The sequence below is a fragment of the Ostrea edulis genome, chromosome 2, assembly GCF_947568905.1.
Source record: "Ostrea edulis chromosome 2, xbOstEdul1.1, whole genome shotgun sequence".
Lineage (NCBI taxonomy): Eukaryota > Metazoa > Mollusca > Bivalvia > Ostreida > Ostreidae > Ostrea > Ostrea edulis.
This window is the reverse complement of record NC_079165.1, coordinates 102,232,719-102,258,074: the sequence shown is the minus strand read 5'-3', so window position 1 is coordinate 102,258,074 and position 25,356 is coordinate 102,232,719. Positions and strand designations below refer to the sequence as shown.

At 35.3% G+C, this 25,356-nt stretch overlaps 1 protein-coding gene across 4 annotated transcripts; it reads right to left on the bottom strand.

The window, feature by feature from the left end:
- Positions 1-2,854: 2,854 nt before the first annotated feature.
- LOC125679748 (cyclic nucleotide-binding domain-containing protein 2-like) lies at positions 2,855-24,941 on the bottom strand. Of its 4 annotated transcripts, none has more exons than XM_048919214.2 (12): positions 24,291-24,941; positions 13,581-13,766; positions 12,911-13,077; positions 12,563-12,636; positions 12,226-12,314; positions 10,804-11,033; positions 10,477-10,628; positions 6,347-6,517; positions 5,522-5,604; positions 4,552-4,653; positions 4,174-4,317; positions 2,855-4,028 (listed from the first exon to the last, which is right to left on the bottom strand). In XM_048919214.2, exons 1-12 carry the CDS (start codon positions 24,603-24,605, stop codon positions 3,894-3,896), a joined length of 1,848 nt encoding a protein of 615 aa, XP_048775171.2. In that variant the 5' UTR covers positions 24,606-24,941; the 3' UTR covers positions 2,855-3,893. The 4 variants fall into 4 exon arrangements, with proteins under 4 accessions (XP_048775171.2, XP_048775167.2, XP_048775172.2 ...); XM_048919210.2 differs by lacking the exon at positions 24,291-24,941 and adding an exon at positions 18,691-19,751; XM_048919215.2 differs by lacking the exon at positions 24,291-24,941 and adding an exon at positions 16,735-18,639.
- Between the last annotated feature and the right edge of the window lie 415 nt (positions 24,942-25,356).

Genomic DNA, 25,356 nt, shown 5'->3' with positions numbered 1-25,356 from the left:
ATTAATTTAATTAAGCTACAAATTAATTAGAAAGATAATACGTACTTACCCTAAAGGTATCCATGTATTGCATTCCATTCAGATTTTTCCTGAGATTGAACTGGTAAAACTCATAAAGTGAATATCACTAGGATTAGGGCAAAAGATTAAAATTAAAAATAGTAACTAAACCCCATTGTAATCTTTTGTTCATAAATTGCATACACGTGTTTTTTTTAGGACTTTAACTTGGTTGATAAAAATATTCCATCTTCTGATATGAGTATCAATTGAGGGCTTTTTGTTGTTGCTGTTTTGTCTATTTACAATTTTTTTTATGAAACCGAGTGAATGACTGCTTTTTTCAATTTTCCTTTATGTATTTCATTTATATGATAATTCTGATAATCTTTGTATACTAGTATCTACAGTGCCGTATTAGGTTCATAAGTCTGTTACATCACGGAACTTTTGGGACACTTGACAAGCCATTTTACTATTCACAAGAAAACAAGATATTTCTTTTTTCATCACAGGTATATTCTTCGTAAGAAAGTACCGTCATTTTGTATTGGTTATTTCATATATCGTTCCCCAACTACAGCTTTATATCCCCTTTCCTTTTCCCTGGGATATCTTTTTGGCCAGGAAATATTTTCAAAATGATATATCTCTTTTTATTGAAAATCTTCAAATTTATCATGGAAAAGAATATTCATTTCGTGGTGTGAGCAATCTCTTTGAAGATTTAAGACAGAATTATCTCTTTCATGAAAAATTATCATTTGCATTACTCTTATAGGTGTACAATATATGACTTTTAAAAGTAGCAATTCCCATAAGAATTATGATGAGGGTGAACCATTATTGAAAAGTCTACAAATAAAACATTTTGTTTGTTCCCAAGTTCCCAGGTATTACAAATGTTGTTTGACCCTTGCACATGCGAATAAAACAATCTACATTATTACATGAAGGGCTGATAGCTTTTAACATTTAGAATCAATAGAAATTGTATGTCCATTGTCTTTAATACGCAAATGCTATATCAACAATAGTTATGATTTCTATTAGTTTTATTATTCATATATACCTATTAAATAACATATGTCGATTCGATATATCCCTGTGAATTCAAACTAAAAGACACCACAGAGTTCTACACATCTGTTTCGTACTTAGATATTTTATTGAAAATAAATATTAACGGCAAACTAAAAACTCAACTTTATGACAAACGGGATGATTTCAGCTTCTCCATCATCAATTTTCCAGATTTATGTAGCAATCTTCCATTATCACCTGCATATGGTGTTTATATCTCTCAAATATTTCGATACACAAGATTTGCTCTGCGCATGATCAGTTTTTAAATCGAGACAAGCTACCGACAAACAAATTGATCATATAGGGGCTTCAACAGTCTCAATTAAATTCAATATTTCGCAAATTCTATGGTCGTCATAACGATCTAGTTCGTCAATACAACCTATCATTGGGTCAAATGCTGTCTGACTTGTTTCATACCGAGTGTTAGATCGTTCTTGGGACACTGATTTTGACTACGGATTACTCCGTTTACTTGATGAATATACATATGTATAGGGCTTATGGTGGGTGTGACCGGTCGACAGGGGATGCTTACTCCTCCTAGACGCCTGATCCCACCTCTGGTATATCCAGGAGCCTGTGTTTGACCAACTCTCTATTTTGTATTGCTTATAAGAGTTGTGAGATTTATCACTGTTCGTTATCTTCACCCTTCATAGACACTCTAAAAGCCTCGTGTACGTTTTTAGTTTGAAGAAAAATAACGAAAACGGCGATGAAAATCCATTAAATAATTCGCTCGTGTCGTGGAACCAATTGTGAAAAATGTATTTTCGAGATAGGACATACATCTCATCGCAGAAATACCTCTCTTCAGCTTTTCATTCAAAGGGAGGCTGTTTTGTTTTCTAATAAGTAGTAAAACGGATCACAATATTGACATGTTTTATTCAGTTTTAAGAAAATATTTCTCTCCTCAAAACATTGAAAATATATGAAAATCCCTGGTTGTGAATCTGATGCTCTATATTTCACAATATAGTGTAACTAGAGGATACATGTATATGATTTTAAAATTACTTTTCTGTCATTTTTTATCAGCGGTCAAGATCGTCAGATAAAATGTATGATTTGAATGCACACGGAAAAAATCATTCTTCCAAGTTTCAAGGTCTCTGGTACAACATCTTACACAAGATTATCGTCAATATGTAGTACCCCGTATGTAGACTGTTTATAGAGTATCACCTTTGTCTTTAAAATGAAAAAAGTATATATTTTCTTAAAATAATATACTTAATTAAGTAAATGATCCATTGCTATATAAAGTTTACTTATAGACGTTGAGTTTTACCTTGATATGATATACATATATTTCCATTCAAAGAAGTTCAACCTAACTAAATAATAAAGATAAAAATTATACCTCACCTGGTCAACACGTGGAACGTTTCATTTACAGAACAAACTTTCATTTCTTTACTTTCAATGTACTAAGTATCGTTCAGTATCCATAAATAATTATGTAACAGTTTTCCACACAATCCATGCAGATTTAAATACAGGCAAAATTAAATTTGAAAGAGTTTGACTTTCTCGCACCACTGTTCCGGACACGTTTATCTTAATCTTCATAGAATAATAAAATGTTAATAAAATGTCAAGATGGAGATCCATTTACACAAGAACAGCACTGATTCGATACATTGCAAATATAATTTATGACAGATTTGAAGCCTAGAAAATTAACTTCAAAGTAATCCATCCCTTTAAATGTCCCCCGAATGTGATTGGCTAGTCTCAGAAAAGTAAAACCCAATGCATATATTTTTCAATAAATTTTATTATGAAAATACGTTTTTGAACATAAAAATATTGCACTTCATAACATGTAATACGTGTTTATAATGATTAGGTCAATTCTAATAACATTAAATTTGCGTTTTTCCATAAATGGCACCGTCATACTACAAATACATAAAAATGGACAATTTATACAAAAAGCCAATAACTACAATTTCTCTGTCAACATGAGATTTGTACAGAGTTGACTTCTGAAAAACAAGAAGAAAGTGCTCACGCTTACTGTTAAGCCAGACAGGGTTATTCCCTCTGTCCATCAATTTTCAAAGTACGGTATAATACGACAGCGTTGTTTATTGTGTCGATTTTACTAGACTAACCAGACAAAATTGTTCACTTTGTCGATTGATTCCACAACTTCTCACTAACCAGACAAAGTCCTTTACTTTGTCCATTGATTTCATAACTACTGTCTCACCAAAGAAAGGTTTTTACTTTGTCCATTGATTTCATAACTACTGTCTCACCAAAGAAAGGTTTTTACTTTGTCTATTAATTTCATAACTACTATCTCATCAAACAAAGTTCTTTACTTTGTCGATTGATTTCACAACTTCTGACTAACCAGACAAAGTCCTTTACTTTGTCCATTGATTTCATAACTACTGTCTCACCAAAGAAAGGTTTTTACTTTGTCTATTAATTTCATAACTACTATCTCATCAAACAAAGTTCTTTACTTTGTCGATTGATTTCACAACTTCTAACTTACCAGACATAATTGGTCATCCAGTCAAATGACTACCGACTAATCAGATAAGTTGATCACTCTCTCGATGTTACAACTGCTGTTTTACCAGACATAATTTTACACACTCTGTTGATGATACAGTCACTTTGTCAATTTGGTAACTAAATTCTCTTTGCACAGAAAATCGAAAGTAGGAAGAGAATAACCACAAGGTTGACTTACTTCACTAGTAGTATTCATGATTTGTTAATGCTTGGTGAGTGACTATTTAGTATAGCTTTTCATAGCAAATTTCACATGAATTCCATTTTCAAAAGAAGTGAGCATCATGTAGAGTTTTTTGCTGCACCATATGGTTAACCACAGTCAGTGCTTTATATGCCTCCCAATTCGTGCTGTCCTGCAGTTTCCGTTGCAGACTCTCTTCAGATGGTATTGGTTGAAGCTGTAATCAAGGAAACATCCCATTTAATTTTATTTAAAAACTCTTTATGTTTCCATTCTCTGTGAATATGATTAAGGTTTTAGCAGAGTATTCTTTTCATCAAAGATTATTTTGAAACAAAAAATTGTATTCCTTTATCACTTACTGTTCTTCTTATTCTTTTCGCTTCTTCGTCAGTTAAGAATTGTTGGAAAAATTTTCTATTAATTAAGATGCACTCGGCTCCTTCAGATACCAAAATTGTGCTGGTAGTTTTTCCAATCTGGCCAAAAGCCACTTGTTCAACTCCCTTAAATAATGAAATTTTATGGATTTACATCATGTAAAACAAATTTCCTTTATTCAATTTTATTATTCTATAATTAACGAGTGATAATTGCTGAAAAATCTCTTTATTTTTCCGTTGCAAAAAAGAAAACAACCATATAAAGTTTCAAAATTCCCACTGATACTTCATCAAAGCTCACAGAAATATTCTACAATACATGTATTTGTAATATATACCATGTATAATTGAACCTACAAAAGTTTCCTTGGGTCCCAGTTTTTGTATCTGTACGTAAACTGTGTCTGGCCTGTGACGTTTCGAAGCACTTTCCGGTTGAGAAACTTTAGGAGATGTTCGCTGTCAAACAATGAAAATATTCCTTTAAACTAAGTATGTCCTCCAAGCATTACCTTCTTAAATACTGAATACTATAAAACAGTTATGTATTGACAACAGGTGCTTGTCCTTTGATTGGACGAGGTTCAGAACAGTAGACAAAGACCCCTTTTATTTCTTATAATATGATTATTATATAGAATACTAACTACAACAATTCAAAGCATATACGCCATTGAACTTTGTTCTGATTAATTGTTACGAGTTACTGTGAACTCAGCAGTAAAACATACTGCTAAACAGTTCAGTCAGTCAATAAGACTACATTTTCCAGAACTGTGGTCTATAATGTATACTAATATACCGGTACGAGTACATCCGAACCGGATACTGCAAACTGGTGTATGTTGATTACAACTTTTACCAAAGATACATGTCTATAACTATATTTTCGTTTTGAGTTTCTTAATTAACTTGTGAATAATTCTCCTTTTTAGACAAGTGTAAAACAAGTTGTTGGGGTCTTTAATTTCCTAATTACTTTTCCGGACTACGGTTGTTGCCTCTCATGGCATAGAGAATTACATACAAATTAAATCCATAAGCCAGTTAACACTTTCCATACACCTATATATGACACACAATGATTTACTAGTTAACCTTAAAACTACTTCAATATCTAGTGATAATCTCTGATTTAAGAACGGATCAAAAAAGAGATCATCGAATGAAATGGCATTCATTTTCAGTGTGTTTAATAGCAGTTATGGATATGTCGCTTGAAGTTACATAATGCATGTAGATATTCTTTGAAATATCGAATTATAATAGCTATCAAAATAATAATGTATTAAAAAAGATGCCCTTTATTTTCGTGTATCATTTTTACCTTTCCCCATTTAGACGTGTAGGTGTGTTTTTGAGTGAAGATATGATCTAACAATCGTTCGTGCTCCTCTTGCTCTGTTGAATCTAAAATTGAATACACAAATGTACATTTATTTGCATTTCCAGTGGGGTTTTTTTTTTTTTTTTTTTTTTGGCCTTTGATCAAAAGGTAAATATCAATCTCATAACTCCTACAAGGAATACAAAATTAAGAGCTGGGCAAACAGGGCCCCTGGATATATACTAGAAGTGGGATAAGGTGCCTAGGATGAGTGAACACACCCTGTCGACCAGACACACCCGCTGTGGGCCCTATCTCTTGATCAGGTAAACGGATTAATCCGTAGTCAAATCAGTGTGTAAAGAACAAATTGTAAAGTTGGCCATTTCCTCATTGATGTGTTGCAGTTGCAAACAATGCGCATATCAATACAGATGAATGTAGTACGTCTATTTCGACAGTTTGGAATTGAAAGAAAAATATGAATACAAGAAAAGAATTCCAATTTTGAAAATGCTTCACGTTGGCATACTTTTCATGAAGCGCTAAATAAAGTTCTATTTTTGCATGCATCACCTCGGAGTTTTTTCATGTCATCATGCACGTGACTTGATGTATCATTGGTATCATCTATCGTATAACATTGCTAGCAACATCCATGACATTTTCTCAATTTACACCAATACACTTGTAAACGCTCCATGAATTTGACCATATATTTTAATCTTGCTGGACAGAAATGACACGTGCAAGACAATGAATGTACAACACTTGTAGATATTTAACTCAATGATATTTCTTCCAGATTTTAAGAACACGGCGTACCTTCAGGATATGGTTTGTGAAGAATGTCAGACAGGTGTTGTATTGTACACTTTTGTTTTCGAGTGCGTGACGTTTCACATGAGCAGTCAGATCGAGGAGATTTGTCGGACGAGGAGGTAGATGAAGAAGAACACGTCTTGGAAGACTTTGGCGGGGATATTGGAGGCAGGCCTGAAACAACAGGAAAGATCCACACAAATGTAGCACCGTTGATAATCTCAACTATAAGTGTTTTTTATTTCCGCTTTTGTTTTGTATATGATTACATGATGGTACAGATTGCTATTTATGTAATACCCGTTTAATAATGATCTCAGAAACGTTTTGCTCTGACCCCAACAGTAAGACAGACAACATTACTTGTGTGAATTGTCATTTATTGTGATGACAATGTAAAAAGGGGAGATCACCCAGAATGATATACATTGGTACTACTTAAAATTGCATAGTGATCTCTCCTGATATAAAAACAAATTCATGTAGAAATAAAAATGACACTGTAAAAAGGGGAGATCACCCATAAATATATCATACATTGTTGCTAATGAAAGTTGCCTAACTTTGGTTGGCGTTGTTCTGGTTTTTTCTTTGTTTGCTTGCAAACGTTTGTTTGCTTTTTGTGGGCATTTTGTTTTTGAACGCCAACTTTTGGGTTGTATTGTATATATGTTTTTACACTTTGTTCTCTGTTTTTAAATCTTACAGTATTTTGTTTTATATCATGGGAGATCATTAGGCAACTTTCATTAGCAACAATGTATGATATATTTATGGGTGATCTCCCCTTTTTACAGTGTCATTTTTATTTCTACATGAATTTGTTTTTATATCAGGGGAGATCACTACGCAATTTTAAGTAGTACCAATATATATCATTCTGGGTGATCTCCCCTTTTTACATTGTCATCACAATAAATGACAATTCACACAAGTAATGTTGTCTGTCTTACTGTTGGGGTCAGAGCAACACGTTTCTGTGATCATCATTAAACAGGTATTACATAATATAACATTATTGTAAAATAATAAGTTTTATGTAATCGCGTTCCTCTTTAAAATATTGTGATAAACTTAGTAGAATGTGATGTTTATTTTAGGTGTTTTTCATGGTTTTAGCCTGACCCCTATGTTTTGGTCACGTGACGAAAGTTAGCGTCACTTGATTCCTATGACTGAATATTCATAACTCTAACATAATCAGCATAATGCAACACAATATTGAGCAGAAAAATCCACAATATATTGATTGAGCTAATCAATATTTCTGATTATAATCATGTGTTGTTACGAAAAATTCACGAATATTGATTCTCGTTCTTTACACTAAGGCATACAATAAGAAGATACTCCAAACAATATAATAACATGATGTGCTTTTGGTATAAAAAAAATCCATATGAATTTTTTTTTCAGATGCGTCAAGACAAAAAATTAATTACAATCGTTGCTGATTTTATGATGATGCACATTAATTAACTTTCATTGTCTACAAACGAATGCACCAACGTTTTTGCTGACAAGTTTAACAGGAGTTATCAACAATCTCATTAAATTTGCGATGTGTTGTTAAAATCTGTACAGGTATCGTATATTAAAGTGCGCTGTGTGAAATAAATCACAGGTACGACCAATAAACACAGTTGTCGCTCTTATATACTACTCAAAATTTGATAAGGATCACTAGGTTATATGTGTGTAATTTACCACTAACATAACAAAAGACATAAATTTGACTCAGAAACGTGTTTACTCAGGTTATGAATGAAAATTCATGAACGGCATGAACTTTTATAAATACGGAATGCTTGAAATCTGTTACAACACCAAAAGGCATTTCATTACAAAAAGTTAACAGCAAACCAGAGAAAGAATTACACAGTTTTTGGGAATAGTCCATCATTACACTTAGTCGATGAAGTGTCAATACCGGGTATGGCCTCCCCTTGCATCAATGACGGCTTGACAACGTCGAGCCATGCTGTCAATAATCACCCGAATGTTTCCAATGGGAAGGTTGTTCCACTCTTCCACGAGGGCGTTTCCGAGCTCTGCCAAAGTCGTGGGTTGTGCTCTACTGCGTGAAAGGGCAACCTGCAGCATGTTCCATACATGCTCAATCGGGTTCAAGTCCGGCGAGCGCGCTGGTCAGTCCATACAGACAATTGTCTCCTGCTGAAGGTACTGCTCCACCACCCTGGCGCGATGAGGACGGGCGTTATCATCCATCAGGATAAACTCAGGGCCAACAGCACCAGCGTAGGGTCTGACGTAAACATCGAGGATCTCATCCCGGTACCGCACCCCCGTCATTGTTCCTCTCTCCAGGACATGAAGATCTGTTCTTCCATCCCTGCTGATTCCACCCCAGACCATGATGAAACCACCACCATAACGGTCATGTTCACTCATGGAAACGTTCACGTTGTCGTCACCACACTCGGTGCCTCCTGTCTGTAGAGTCCAAACAATACCTGGACTCATCGGTGAACAGAACTTGAACCCAATCGTTCTGTGTCCAAGTGGCATGATCTTCAGCCTAGTCCAATCGCTCCCGCCGGTGTCGAACAGTCAGAGGGACTCGAACACATGCCCTTCTCGAGTTGAGACCTGCATTGTGTCGATTCCGTATCGTCTAAGTGGACACATTCACCCCCCCCCCCCCCCGAGGCGTTCAGGAGGTCGTTACGTAGACTGGTTGCTGTCCAGAAGGGATGGCGTCGTGCCAGAAGGGCCACAAAACGGTCTTGGCGTTGGGTTGTCGAACTCTGACGACCACCCCATGTCGGTGTGCTGCTGTACCAAAAGTTTGCTGTCGGTTCTAGGCCCTGTTTACAACGCTCTGGCTGAAGTTTAGTGCATTTGCAACGTCCCGTTGTGAATAGCCAGCGTCAAGCATTCCAATACATCTGCCCAGTTGTTCTGTCGTCAGGCGACGCTTTACATGTTGAGGGGGCATTGTGTTGATAAACGTAGTGTAAACACTCAAGTGAGTTTGAAATTTTAGAAAGAATCAGACACCGATTCCTGAATGAAAATCGTGCAATGGTAGCAAAAGCATAAACTGTGATGAGAAACGCATTTCCCATGGCATGAAATGCACGTGCAAGTTTGTTGAAGACGTTTTTGATTTCACTTGGACACAATATTGCTAGTTATGCAGTTATTAATTTTTTAAACAGAAAATTATCTATGATCCTTATCAAATTTTGAGTAGTATAGTTTGCAGAGGATTTACGCTTTTATCTGGAAAATTGAGAGGGAAAATGTGCGGTTTTGATTCAGATTATTATTTTCTACGACCTAAGAACAATTACAACGAACGAACGAATGGTGAATAGACAGATAGATAGACAGGAAGCACTAGATTCAAACAACAAACGATACATAAAAGTGTCAAACTCACAAAGTAGATACAAGGTCAAATGCAACTATTATGTAAAGCACTAAAATGAGCAATAACACGAGCAATTTGATCAATCCTAGTGACGACCTGTCCAATCCTCGGGATAAACAAAAAGGTTTTACATAAACGAATGAAAGTGATGTACAGTGATCAATCCCACAAATCTCAGAAAGAATGCAAATGGAGAGGGAAAGGCAAACATGGACAATTGGACACTAGAGGTGGGATCAGACGCCTAATAGGAGTAAGCATCCCTATCGACCGGTCACACCCGCCATGAGCCCGATAAGATAAGCCTTACCTTAAATTATATTTGGTCTGAATAAATCAAATGAAAGCTAATCAACCAAACGGGACTTAGACGAATTCTGTTTCAGAATACATAATTACGTGAACGAATCCAAAACAATACAATAATGATACTACTTGAAAATTCAAAGTCGAAACTGAAGATAAAAACGATACAATAATGGTGCGACTAGAAAATTCAAAGTCGAGAAATTCAAGGCCGAAACGAAGTACAATAAGCCGTACGCTTAATTTTACACACGAAGCTCAAAACTATGTTATGAGATTGATCACTGTTCGTTGTCTTCACCTTTCAAGTAGTTCCTTAAATACAATAACAAATTCAGCTGAATCTTAAAACTAATGATAAGGATGTGCAAATTATTTCACAAACCCTGTATCCTGCAGGTGTTAATCATAAGACAAGAACACTACTTACGAAGAAATGACTTGGATAATTTTTGGTTGGATGACAGCCTTGGTATATTTGGTTTTGCGGAATGTAGTGATTTTAGAACTCTGCATGATCCTGTTTTGATAACGTAGACCCAATCACTAATATTACTGTCTTTACAAAGCAGCAATCCTCTCCTGTAATGAAAATTAATATGAAAATAAAACTTTATGTGAAAGGTAAATTGTACTACATTAAATAAAATTTAAACACAACAAGTTAAAATAGATCTGTCATGTTGCTTTCCAATTATTTTTGATGACCTGAAGTAGATTTAACATGAATTTGCTTTGAAAAATTTCATTGAATTACCTGAAATAGGTAAAACAGCATATCTTAGGATCGTGATACGGCAACTTTTCTATTGGCCAGCCTTTCAAGAGCTGAATCGTCCGTAAGAAGCGTATATGCTCTGGTTCCTGATCTTTATCCATAGGCATAAAAATATCCACAAAATCTTCCCTTCCCACCGCTAGCAGTTCCACGCTGTTCTTGCAAGTGACTGTGGCGCTCCGTTTGGCACCGTGCATAAGCGCCAATTCCTGTAGAAATAGTGTTGAGCAATCAATGATCAAGATTTTTACAGGAAAACTATTTTCTTCTTTAATCGATAGACTTGAGAGCAGCGAACTTTAGTCTTCCAGGGTAACTGGTTAAAATCTTAGTTACAATGCAGATCACTCTCTGCATGTGGCAGTTTGCTTTCAGTTGGTATTGATACGATTATGGCATACATTATGCCTGGATATTTCTTTCCAAACAGCACCGTGGATGATAGAAAACGCTATAATACTTGGGACGAAAAGTAAAAAAAAAAAAAAAAAAAATACCAATTAATAACGTCCTCGTGAAAAGTTCCCCATTGTAAATAAAATCGAGCCATCTCGGTAAAGTTTCGATCTAATAAAACAGAATGGGACAGTGATATTGAATTCCTGATTTACTCTTAAGAGTTCATCTACGTCTTATTGAAAAGTCCAAAAGTGACGTATGCGTTATTGAACTTTAATTCGCCTCTTTCATAAATCTTACATCAACGTGTCTTTGAAGGTTCGGCGGTAGACTTACTTTTGTTTTACACCTTTGATCGTAAAATGGTATTTCTAAAACCGTATACATCACCATTTAATATACGATATATATGTATAAATTACCTAGACTTGAATTGATCAAGGTCTAGATAGAGTTTGGTCGTGAAATCGTGAAGATAGAAACACAATGATGTCACCCTGTAATTTATGATTTCCGATGAAACTTTCTTTATTCTGTACAGATGAGAACGGTGTATAAAGAATATTACGAATACACGGAATAATCTCTCGGCCTCAGTAAGAATCTAACTTGACAACAAAATAAAGGTGCAGCTTTTCAGATTTGTCGTAACATTGGGTATTTGTCAACCCCGAATTCATCATAGATATTCTCAACATTCTCGGATGTTTAAATATAGTATACATCCGATAAACATTCGATCACGTAATAAAATTCCATACATAAAATAAAGTTTGAAAGTTATACTTTATTTATTTTTTTTATATATTAGGTGTAGAACAATTTCTTCTCTTATAAAAGCCCAGGTTTAATCCGAGATGCAGAAATGCGAGGGTATTTTTTTTAAACAAAAATGTCAACGGTTTAAAACGCTGTTCCGTCATATTACCCACAGTGCAATTGCCAATATACAAATATTCCCCCTTTCCCTCTATTGTTATATGCTCTTTAATTACAACTTACCCCAAAACTGTTTCCCTTTTTGAGGACAGCAGCTGTCCGAACTACCTCGTCCCCAGTGTCAGGGTCCGTCTGAAGAATTGTGACCACGGCTAAAATTTAGAAATGTCTTATACCGTAGTAATGATTAATGTATGGATGAGTGGTTACCAGGCAGTAGTATTCTCTATCTGATATTTGCATGTCTGTTTTTATGAATTGTGAATACTTTTTTACCATTTTGCTTAACTTTTATGTGTTTTAAAATCAATCGTATAAAAGGAAAGAATATACATGTACAAGGAAAAAGAGTGTGCTTGGTAGTTAGATATATACGCGCTACATAGAATACTTGCTGTACCTGTGCCAGACAAAATGAAGTAGAAATTGTCCGCCATGTGGCCTTGTCTTATTATCACCCGTTTGTCTTCAAAACTACAACAAAGTTCATATTTCTATCAAATTGTTAAAGGCTGGAGTTTGTTTTGTGAGATCGCAAAAAAATCAATTTTCATCACAATTGTGTCGGAGATCTCTATCCAAACAACAAGAAATACATAAAATCTTTTATTGATTTTATGATAAAAGGTATCATTATATTAAATCTCAAAATTAATTTTATAGTTTCTATCTTTACATCAATCGCCATGTACAAACTCTTGTTGACAAAGGTAGGGTTTAAATACTTGGAAGTGTATCGTTTACTCACTGTTCGTACCACCCCACTCTTACAAGTGACTTCTGCATAGTAATTGGGAACTCGCTGAACGCTTCCACTCCCTGATTAAGCGCCAACAGCGCCACCTTCAGCTGTTCTTCAGTCCTTCTCTCTGGCTCCATGGATAAGATTGCTTTAGCTTCGTTACTAAGAATGGTCTGTAAACAATGGTTAAAATTGGATTTCTTTATCTTTGTCTTGATATTTTTCTATATTTTCGTTGTTTAATACAGTATTGCCTACTTTCATGTACGGTAAAGCGTAGGAAAACCAGAATCATAGAACCAAGTACACCGTTTCTTAATGCTTAGGTACCGGAAAGTATTGCGTTTAAATCATTTTGTCGTAAAAGTTCATTTTGTTATGACGGAGATAGACCGAACCAAAACTTTTTAATATTTCCTTTAAGCATTGAATATTTGCATTGAAATATTGAAGTATTTAAGTAAAATGATTTCAGCGATTTAATGATGCAGTGATTTAAATATTTTTTCATAATACATCACCTTAATACCAAAGTAAAAGTATTCAACGTAAAATATTTTCAAAGCAAATAATTGCCAGTAATTTATCCAACGCTTATTAGGAGCGTTGGAAAAAATTTCAAATCTCTTGGAATGAATAATATGCACACTATTGTCTTGAAAGCCAATCTTCATACCTCTTTCTTTGCTCTAAAGTCTCCTGGATCGAAGGTGAGACCAAACATTTCATATTCCCTTTTGGAGGAGGTGGTGTCCTCGTGAGCCCAGGATAGAAGATCATGACGCTGTCCTTGTGAATTGGTCAATGTGGCCTTCAGGAGGACCTGTATCGTCTTCACGGCACGGCGGAATCTCACGAGAGGCTAAAATGAAGATTATGACATCAGCATGGTGCACTTATATTTCCTTTACACTATGGAATAGATAATTAATCAAATGACACGCATACACGATCATGAAGGAAGGCTTTAAAAATTTATTGCATGAAGTAGCTGAATAAGAGTTACATATTTCTCTTTTTCTTGAAGGAAGAGCAAACAATCTGTGCAAGCTGCAATTCGATCATGATTTGGTATAAGTTATTACATGCATCCATAATAAGACTTGGATTATCCTGACTTAAAGTCCTCATCATTTTCATATAAAGACTTTCCTGTTTGCCTTTCCTACCTCCACAACATTTCTTGGAGTCGGATCTAGTTTGGGAATTTCAATAACTTCTACAACGATCTTCTCTATCGATTTCTCCTTTTTCCTCGCAAATCGCCGTTTTCGTAAAGCCTCTTTCACTAGTCGTTTCTCCTTTGCCCTTTCATAGATCCACAACAAATTGACGGGCACATGTAATAAACGTATCGGTGCAAGTCTCGGGTTTTGGAGTTTTGGAGAGGATATGTAGTCGTGTTTTCTGTACCTCCTTTTGACAGCCGAGTGCTTTTCCTCTGGTTCTGTGACAGCCATGGGTTCTCCGGAACCATGTAGACTGTATGTTCTGTAGTAGTTGTTAATTTTTTCTTTTATTTTGAGTGGAGGGATTGGGTAATCCTTTGGAGATGACAACATTCGCTCCAGTAAACTCATGTTTGATCCTCTTTTTCAATGTCTAAGAATTACGGCGTGCAAAAGTCTCAATCAGCGAACTCACTGACATGGAAGAACCAGATGTGCATAAGCCCTTTCTCTCTGCGTACAAAACAGCAAAGTGCGCTCTAACTCCATTTATAAAGTCTCTTTTTGTGTTAGGAAAATGAAAGCTGACAGGTGAGGTAACAGATTTTTCGTACGTGAAGCAAATTTAATATTAATTTCCATTGATTTCTTGTCGATCATTTCCCTCCTAGAGTTCAATTATAACAGCGCATCATCAATCAAAGTGACCAGATTTATTTCCAGTAAATCGTTAACATTCAAAAGACATTGCACGTCTATCTTGCTAACGATGACAAATAAAATATTTTCATTCAATTCTTGTTTAAAATAAATGCTTTAAAAGATATTTACCTTTCATTTCAATGTCTATAATTACTTGATGAGAATTGGTTGGTTGCACAAAAGCAAAAATATTTTCATCGATGCGTTACTTGGTACTGTGTTGAGACCAAAGACTCGGTAAAGATAACAAATTATTGCTCTATTATCGAATGAATTAAAGTTATTATACAGACTTTGACATCATTGTGCCACTTCTTCGTCAAACATAAAAGGATAGCTGTGTTATTGGAAGATTCAAAGTTTGCAACAGAGTAAATATTTGTATGGAATAGCATGCCTTGACTTGGTCAACTCCAAGCACGATGATTTACAATTTGGATTTTAATGTGGTTCGTATTTCATCTTCATACTTTTTCACACCTATTGGGAGGTAAAGCAGGACATCTTGCAAACATTGTGACGCCAGTGTAGGTATATGATTAAAGAAAAACAACACAGGTAGATATGTTGATGTTGTTTGTTTTTAATTTCATAAATCGAGAAGAATTACAATTAGGATGCGCCAAAATAAATGATACACTATTTTTAGAATAACTTAAAATTTCGAAACCGATAAAGGAGACAATAAGTATTTTAAAAGAATTGTGTAAAAAGAGAGACAGAGAGAAAAAAATACCTTTTTTTACAAATACATGCCAATTATTTAGAATAACATGCACGACTAGTGTTGTTTATAACATCATATAATCGTTCCGGAGATTAATAGCACCTTTAAAAGGTACATCAATCTCATAAGTAGTCAAAGCACTTTATGGATCAATATCCAGTAATAAATTTGACAGCAGCTATTTAACAATCAGACAATCTCTTTCTGTTGCTCTAAAAAGGTACAAGACACAATGATAAAAACAAACGCAAATATATTCCAGTAAAGATGCGAATATCTCTTTATATACATACATGTACATGTAGTTGAAAATACAATATCATAAAAAAATCGAATGTTATTATAATAGTTAACCATTTCAGAAGGTACAAATGCTATGCGATACATGGGACAGTTTGGCAATCAGTGACCTTTTCTGTTGAATGATGCGATACGATTTTTTTCTTCTTTAAATCTCTCCTAAATATCTAACACTAAGACAATTGTAAATTAGTGTAAAACAGTATGTTCCTTAAATTCCTTTAAAGGCATATCTTTTCTCATTTCGTAGTATTTCTCTTTACAAATTTACCGAAAGTTTTGAATTTCCATCCTTGTGTCCCAATACTCCTCATCACGTTTTTTGTGGTTAATGGACCAAACTGGAAGAAAACGTTTTCTGAAATCACATTTATCACTTACCTTCGTGTGTAGAACGGGGCAGGGCATGGTGACTGGGCGCGGGGAATGAAGGGCTACGAAAGGTGTCATTTGTCTTGTTTCTGTTTAGTCTGATCACATCATAGTACTGTTATCAGCTAGGGTCAGTGCAAACAAAGAGTTTCTACCAGATCAACACCTTTCAATTTCAACATTGTTCCAGATGACAACGCTATTGTGATTGAAAGCGCAGATATGATAAATTCAACGTGGAAGCCACATGACAAGACGAAAATTAAAACAGGTAAGCGCAAATCATGTACCGGTAATCTGCATTGACCCTGGATCAGAGCAATGCTTTGAAATCGAGAAGAGGCGCCTTCCTTTATCTTATCTGGGATTCTTTTCACTGAGATGAGGAAAGGAAACTATTTTACCTCACACCCAGAATGAATTTCACATACCTACGTCAGCTTACAAAAGTACAGAACTCTTAGGGATATGAGACCGTTTCTAAAATCGTTAGGTATGTATAAAGCAAATAAAAATGAGAGATCAAATTCTTCCTATGAGAATATTCAGAAATGACTCACTTTCACTGTAAATCTTGAAATGTTTTGGTCGGTAGCTGGACTTGTAAAATCGGCGGACAAGAACACTCTACACAGCAGGACTTTACCACAAACTCTCTCCCAACGTTTCCTTTTGTTGTTTCGTGTGAAGCCTCGCTTTGGTTTAGGTGCAACATCTACAGCACTGGTAACATCGGGTTGTATTTCTTCACCTTTTATTCGAGAACGAGATTTTCCAGACTTTTCTTTCCGCGAATAAACAGTTATCTTGGGTAATAACTCCATATCGAAGCCCTTGCATGCCCCAAGAAAATGTATGAGTACCACTATTTCTCTTCTTTTTATAGAGTTGTTTCACAAGAGTTTCTTTGTGTTCTAGTCATTGCATTATAGTTATTTATTGGAGGTTGGGTAGAGATTCTGGCCCTTGAATCTCGAAAGTGTATTTAACACTGAGTTCTCAGTAGACTTTAATTGAGATATTCAGTTGTGGGGGTAAATTTGCCTCTGTGTTCCGTACATAACACTCTAACGCTATGCAAACACATCCGTTCTGTCCTCTCATAATAAAGGCAGAAATCACTTACAATATCCCCATTAAACAATTCAGATATGTTCATTAATGCGCTATAAATCTTCCACCAGATTCTAAGCTGGGACATAACATAATGGAATATAAATTTTCTAATAAAACACAACAGCAGAGACAATTTCTTTGGGACGAATGTTTTCAAAAGGGGAAAGGTACAAATTGCCTCTATTCTATAAATCAGTTTCATCAAAGATTTGTGCAGTTAAAAAGATAAATTGCACATTGATATACAATATACCCTATAAATTTTTTGTCCCTTCAGTATTCATAAACACAACAAAAGTACGAATACCCCGTCTTAAAGTGGAGCGAGATTTACAACAGCGAATGATAGATTTACGACAGCATAAAATAGATTTACAACAGCAGAAATTGACAAGACGTGCATGGAGGTTACATTTTCTTCAATAACAGTAAATTAGTAAGTACACAGAATCTGAAACACAAACAACTGGTGAACAATGGATATATGTATAGTAGACAGAAAAAAATGTTAATAAGAAACAGATTTAGAAGCCTTAAGTACATGTACTACTATTTTGCAAAGTTGTGGGTCAAGTTTTTCTGTGACGACTGTCAAAAATAACGGTTGACATAAAGAAAATTTAGTCTACAATTACTCCTCAAACTAAACTCTATGTATGCGTCATTTTATGATATGATTAATGATGTCCCCTGGTATGGAATGTGAATGAAGATCTTATTTATGGGGATGGGCACGAAAAGGTAACACCCCTCTATACTCGCACACGTCAAATCTAGAGAATACTTGTTAAAAAGATCCATATGTTCAGTATTAAGATAATGAAATACATAAACACCAAGAATCGTTGTTTTCTGGGATGACTTGTCCTTTCTGCAAGACACAGAACCATGTTACTGATGAAAACGGATGCATAAGAATGATACTTTACCTTAACCAATCCTAAAATGATAACAAAGTAGTTCCCGAGAAGTTAGAGCAGTGCTAAGTTTTTTCTGTTCTCTTAAAATATTCCTTCACTGCATACATCACGAAAGTAAGATACTTATATGTGTATGACTTTACTTTACTGTTTGTGAGTTATAATGTATATATGATATATTACAACCACTGGAAACTTTTGTGTCATGCTGTGTTAAAAACATAATAGGAATGATTTTATGCCAAGACTCATTTAATCTAATTGAATAACTAATTGTATGATGTATTTACCTGTAATATTCCATGAGCGTTGAGCATCTATCACTAAGGTGTATACTTTTGTGATAACCTCATTAAGACAATATATTATACTGTATATATTCAGAGATTTCTTTGATGCTTCTTTAAATCATTTACTTGGAATAAAAAGCGAAACCATTCCTGTACAATGAATATTTTATAAATTTATACGCAGACTTACCAACAATCTGTTCTTAAATGGAGGTGGGATGACGTAATTTTCTGACCTGACCCGTCTAAGAAATTTTCCCGGTGGCCGTTGTACTTTACGAGTATTTTTCGGTATTTTCAAAGGATTCAGTTGCGGTAGACCAATACTATTTGTAGAACGAGTTTTCATTAATTTTGACTTGGACAGATACAATCCATCGACATTTTTCAGAATTCTTCTCTCAGTTATAGGGAAAACTTTACTTTTTGTAAAACCTGTAGTCTCCATGATGTCATCACGACTACATCGTCTGCTCTGGTAATTTACATCAATACTACCGTTGCTGAATTTTCGGTACTCTTGGTCTGATTTGATGCTAAGTCTCCTAGGAAAGTCCAGAAGAGAGTCAGTCCTCACTCTATTTGACGAAAAGTATGGGAGAAGACTATCACTAAACTTCCTTCCGAATTGCGAGTCCGACCGACGCCTGAAGTATCTTCCATCACCCTTTGTAGTTTCAATCAATTTTCTAGCAGGAATCATCTTCCGATTGTATTTGAAGTTGACGATTAGACAACTGTTAATTATGTTTGAACAATGACAAACTACAAGGAAAAGTTGTAATTGCACTTGACGTACACAGAATATCAGATCACTTATCTTCTACAATTGGCTGAACAAACTTCCAAATTGATTCTGTGTGGTATCGGTAAATACGGAAAAATGCTACGAGGAAGCCATGATTAAAAACCCGTGTTGTCTTCATATCCTTCAATAATCCTCAAAAGAAAAAATTGTTTCATATAGAGTAGATATGTAAACCACCTCGACAACATGAATTATTACTGCAGAATTTGGTCCGAATTTCTAGAAGTTGTGGTCTTAACAAAAGTAAAGGCTTTTATTATAGCCTTGTTGACTGTTTGTTCTCGCATTGATGTTATTTAGGCTGTACATCTTGTAAATTAATCCAGGAGCCTTCTCCTTGTTTGAATGGACTGTTGTCATGATGTCGTCAACAGCCTCTATTTATATTGTTTGCAGCTCGGATACATGCGATTGTAAATCTTCAGGGTGTTCAACATCCATACTCCTGGCGCATTTTTGGTGATCATTGGTAGATGTGTAATTTATAAGGAAATCTAAATCAATTTGGGTGACAAGATATATCAGGTCGACATTTAGATAATCGCTCTGTGTTACAAGATTTATTACGGAGTTCGTAAACCGATGGCGGTACGCTACTCGGAGGCCTGCCTTAATCGCCAGCTATGCCTAAAACCAACACAATTATCTATAGATTTTCTTATATTAATGCAATATTCATCCTTTAGCGTCGTTCATACCTGGGTCATCTAGTTTTCTGGGTAATTCTGTTCAATGCGCACTTTATTCGCATAATTCCTGACTGTTTTGACTTGATGGAGGAGGTATTACTATTACAGGGAGGAGATCAATCGATCGTTTTCGAGTATAATAACAACTAAGAAAAGATTCTCACAAAAAAGTTATATTTTCTTTAAGGAGGAATTACACATCGTCACATTTTTTAAACGAAAGTAAGGCATTCTCGCAGATAGAATGTTTTTAAAATGCATCATCTGTATGTTTAGCGCTGTGGATTAAGGCGTTAGGCTGGTAATCTGAAGATTGCGCGTTCGAGTTCCTCTGGATTTCCATTCTTTATCTAATGATTTTACACTAAAATGGCTCTCTTTTTTAATTTTTGCTGAATTAAGCAATACTTTGAAATATCCTATCATAGCTTTATCACTGAAATCTTGTAGCTTTCCTTCATGACAATTTGGGTTGTGTGCCATATCCTTAAATGCACTGATGTGCTTTAACTGCAAATATATGTGTTGCTAAAGTAGTAGGCGATATCGAATTCTCTCCTCTCACAACCAAGAGAAGATTTTGATGAACAGATGGCAGGAGTGAGATAGACAGGAATTCCGGGTGGATTACATCTTTAAAGAGGCTGCGTGCAAAGTTGGCATGCATTGATGTGCATTTAACAATCCAACTTTTAAAACAAGGCGAAACACGGGTTGTGAATTGGAATAGGAACTGCGTATTTTATATTCTGACAAGAGATTAACATTTCAAAGTGTCAAACGCGGAGTTTGATAATAAAGCTTCGAGGGTTTGTCGTGATCGATTCATAATAATATCTGTTCTACGTCAGTCTTTCAAAGTGATTGTAATGAACAGAAAAATACAATGTAATGCGAACGAGAGGCCGGAGGACATGAAGTGTCGTTTTGTAATTACCTACTATACTTTGTTTTCCTCCAAAGAGAACAACAATAATTAACAAGAGGCCCATGGGCCACATCGCTCACCTGAGTCACCTTGGCCCATATTTAAAGATGTTCCCTATACATTCGCATGTAAAACAAATTGATCTCTATTGTGGCCCCAACCTACCCCCAGGGGCCAAGATTTTTACAAACTTGAATCTGCACTATGTCAGGAAGCTTTCATTTGAATGTTGAATTTTCTGGCGCAGGGATTCTTCAGAATAAGATTTTTAAAGATTTTCCCTACATATTTGCATGTAAAACTTTGATCCCCTATTGTTCCCCCATCCAATCCCCGGGGGCCATGATTTGAACAAACTTGAATCTGCACTATGTCAGGAAGCTTTCATGTAAATGTCAGCTCTTCTGGCCTAGTGGTACTTGAGAAGATTTTTAAATGCCCCATCCTATTTTTGCATTTTTGTGCTTATCTCCCATTTGAAGTGAGCATGGCCATTCATTTGAACAAAATTGAAATTGGCACAGTTGTTCTGGAGAAGAAGTCGAAAATGGGAAAAGTTTACAGACGGATAGACAGACAGACGGACGGACAGACGACGGACAACAGGCGATCAGAAAGGTCACTTGAGCTTTCAGTTCAGGTGAGCTAAAAACTCGGTGAAGCATCACTCCCTTAAATTTTGAAACACATGCTTGCAAACATCGCCTTTAATATATAAATATCATAAACATATATAGAGTATGAATAGGATTTGTACTGTAGTAAGGTTACACAATATCCATTCAATAATAAGTATCGATAGCAAAAATATTGTTGCACTCATCTCTCATTTCCATTTAGTGTTTGTTCAATCAAAAATAATTCAACGGTCCCTGTCTTTCATATATTGATTACAGGTGTCCCTTCGAAGGGATATGGCCTCTGTGCAAACGCTAACCGAAACATGAGGAGACTGAAGAACTTTTCTCTCTAACACATCTCTCTCTCTCTCTCTCTCTCTCTCTCTCTCTCTCTCTCTCTCTCTTAATGATTTTAACAAGAGTACCGGACACGGTACATAATACGCCCGTCATAAGCTTATGCGGGGTGTTTTCTTAAACTTTACTTTAGGTGGTACATGTATAGGCTAAGACTTGCTTTCGTTTGAATTGTATGAAGGAGATATAGATAGACAAACCAGAGCTCTGTTCATAAAATATTTTCCCAAATTCAACAACCTACAATGTTTTCAGACATCAGAAAAACGTTCAAACATTAGAAAATTGTTGGGATCAAAATCCTTGCTTATGTGCAAGTTGTTTACACCGGTCTTAACTTGAAAAATGCGAGAGGAATTAGATGGACAAACCAAATACTCACTTTGTTATATTTTCTCAAAACTGACCAAGTTCAACGACCTGTACATTTCTCAAGAAAAAAGATTAAAGAAAATCAAAATCCTTACTACACATTATCAATATCCATACGAACATCCTGTAAAATAAGAAGGTCCTCACTTCAAACTTGTGGTGGGAGTTAAACACGGACAAATCATGTACTCTCTTTGTAATATTTCCTCCGAACTGACTATGTTCAGTAACCTGTGATTTTCTCAAACAAACTTTAGAGAAAATCAAAATCCTTGCCACTTGCACATCTTTGATACCCATAAAAACACTCTGTAAAACAAACAAGAGGTCTACAGGCCTTATCGGTCACCTGAATATTAGTTAAAAGTATCACTAGTCCCAAGGGCTACGAAATCTAGGGGGGGAATCCTGTACTGAATATCTAAACTAAATTCTAATATTCAGCAAAAATATTTTAAAAATGGTGTATTCTTAAAGCTTAAATGTCTTCGAACGTGCCTATACAGGCGAGAGGATTTAAATAATAAAATGTATGTAACATTAAGACAATATAAACAATTTGGACCCATCCTAGAGTCAAAACCCTGGGTTTGCGAAATTCACAATTTTGGTACATCCTTTTCTGCTTTTCCCAAATATGCATTTAGTTTTTATACTGTATCAGCAAACTTTAGAAGTCTTTCAAATGATAAGACAATAATCAAAATGATAATTTTGGCTCCACCCTGGAACCAAACTTTTACCCACTAGAATCATGAAATTTACAATTTTGGTAAAGGGCTACCTTCTTAATATCTATTTAGTTTCAATTTAGTATCAACAGCACTAAAGAAGATGTTATTTAATGTTTTACACATATACGCTATACACCAAATTTGGTCCCGACCTGGAGTCTGAACCTCTATCCAGGGATCAGGAAATTTACAATTTTGGTAGAGGTCTTCCTACTCAATGTCACTATGCATTTAGTGTTTCTTAGAAATATGCGGTGTAAAGAAGATTTTTGAAAATTGGTAATTTTTGGCAGATTTTGTCCCACCCTTAAGGCCAGGGAGGTTCAGGAATTTACAAATTTATAATTTATGTCCCCCTTGTCCCAAAGATGCTTATACCAAATCTGAAAAGAATTGGAAAGGTAGATATCAAGAAGATATTGTTAACCCTTTTAATTACTGAACATTTTGGCCCCACCCCGATACCAAAATTCCTACCCCTGGGATCATTTAAATACAGGATTTTCATGCCCAAAGTATGTAAATGCAATGTAAAAGTCACGGATTTGGCATTCAGTGAAATAAAGCTTTAGTGAAAATAAACTGTATATAGTATTACATACTATTGTTTGGCTCAGAAACCAATAATAACAATGTACTATAGATCTATGTACATGACCATTTATTTAATATAGAATATATTTCTCAGTTGTTCAAGAAAACTTGAGCGTTTGTACGCAGTCACTAATCATTACTGAGTAATCCATGTGAAATTGACTCGAAACAGATAAAAGAAATGTTTAAAGGTAAGAACCAAACGTGGTACAGCATTAGAAAATTAAAATGGTGTTGTAATTATTTGGCATGTTTGATAGAAACTATTTTTGGATTGTTAAAATCCTAGCTGTCTTCACACGTTTTGAAATTAGAGACATAAATTTCATAATGAGTGATATTCCATGCACTACAAAACGCAATGTGTACTGATGATAGCTATCCCATTAACAACCGTAAAATTGAACTGTTTAATTCCTGGTGCATAAAGTACACTATCAAGTGAAAGCTCATAAACTTACAGAAAATGTTTATTCGTGTAATCACTTTATCACGCACATATTTTCTATTTTGTCATATTAAAGAAAATTTTATAGAATTATTATTTTCGTTTATGTTTCATGTATATATGCTATGTAATTGCAGATGCATAAATTATTCAAAGAAAAATGAAGCATAATTTCCTCACGATTTGAAAAGTTAGACTCGATCATCTTATTAATTTAACCATATCAGGGATCCTTGTTACCTTGCAGTCACTTTGTCTTTCCGATTCCGGTACCAAATTGGTGAAAACAGATCTCCCATCCTCCTCCCGCTTCGTCCATTGTTTAACCACAGGACTGTCTATGTGAGAGGATCTAACTCCGCTTCGTGACTGAACAATGTTCCAAGTGTTTAATTTAAGGGAGGACGACTTTGGAACGGGAGATGAAGTCTGGGAATTTTCGCGATATACATGTATCTTTACACTTTCAATATCCGATTTAGTTCTTTTCGTTCGCACTTTCACTTTTGGCTCATTGAAAGCAAATGTTCGGCTTCTCCAATATCTTTTCTTCATGTTTTTCCGTCACGCTGGATCTGTTAAATGGTTCACTATTTTTCGTTGGAAATAAATTAAGACTCTATCTTCCTGCCTTTTTATTTATATCAGTCCTCCGTGTGCAAACAGTTCCAATACTGCAAAATGTCATTTGTTGTCTTCAAATCTAATTGTGTTTAGAAATCATTTGCATTTATATTGCAAGAGGCTTCCCAAAATTCCAAGTGCACCAGGACTGTTAGTATTAAGCATGCCTGTGATGAGCTAACGACCAACACGAGTTAGGGACCCGGTGTACATGCCCCTGCCTACTCAGGGTCCTGGAGGGCCTCTTGTCTCACCTTTCTCACTGACAATTTGTATAGGCCACTATTACAAGTTGACAAAGGTCTTACTGATAATGATGTAAAAATTTCATAAAGCCACTGATAATTCCCGTGTCGCCGATGAAGAATTATGTAGAACTTAATGTGTAGCAAATAAAAAGCTTCCATCGAGAGGCGGCAAATGGATAAAAGATTTAATTTTAGGTTATCATTAAAGGCAACGCGTTCCACTTCTCAAAAGCCCTTTTCTTCCTTTTGAATATACTTGACTAACTGCATGTACTTGGCTGAACTAAGGCACTTAATTAAAAAGCATATATCTTATTGGAAATGCCATATGAAGGTTTGATGGGGAGACATATTTGATTTAATGAAATTTCATTCATAATCAGAAAGAGAAAAATAAATCGATTTTTCGCGTTTTGGTATACTCCTTAACATTA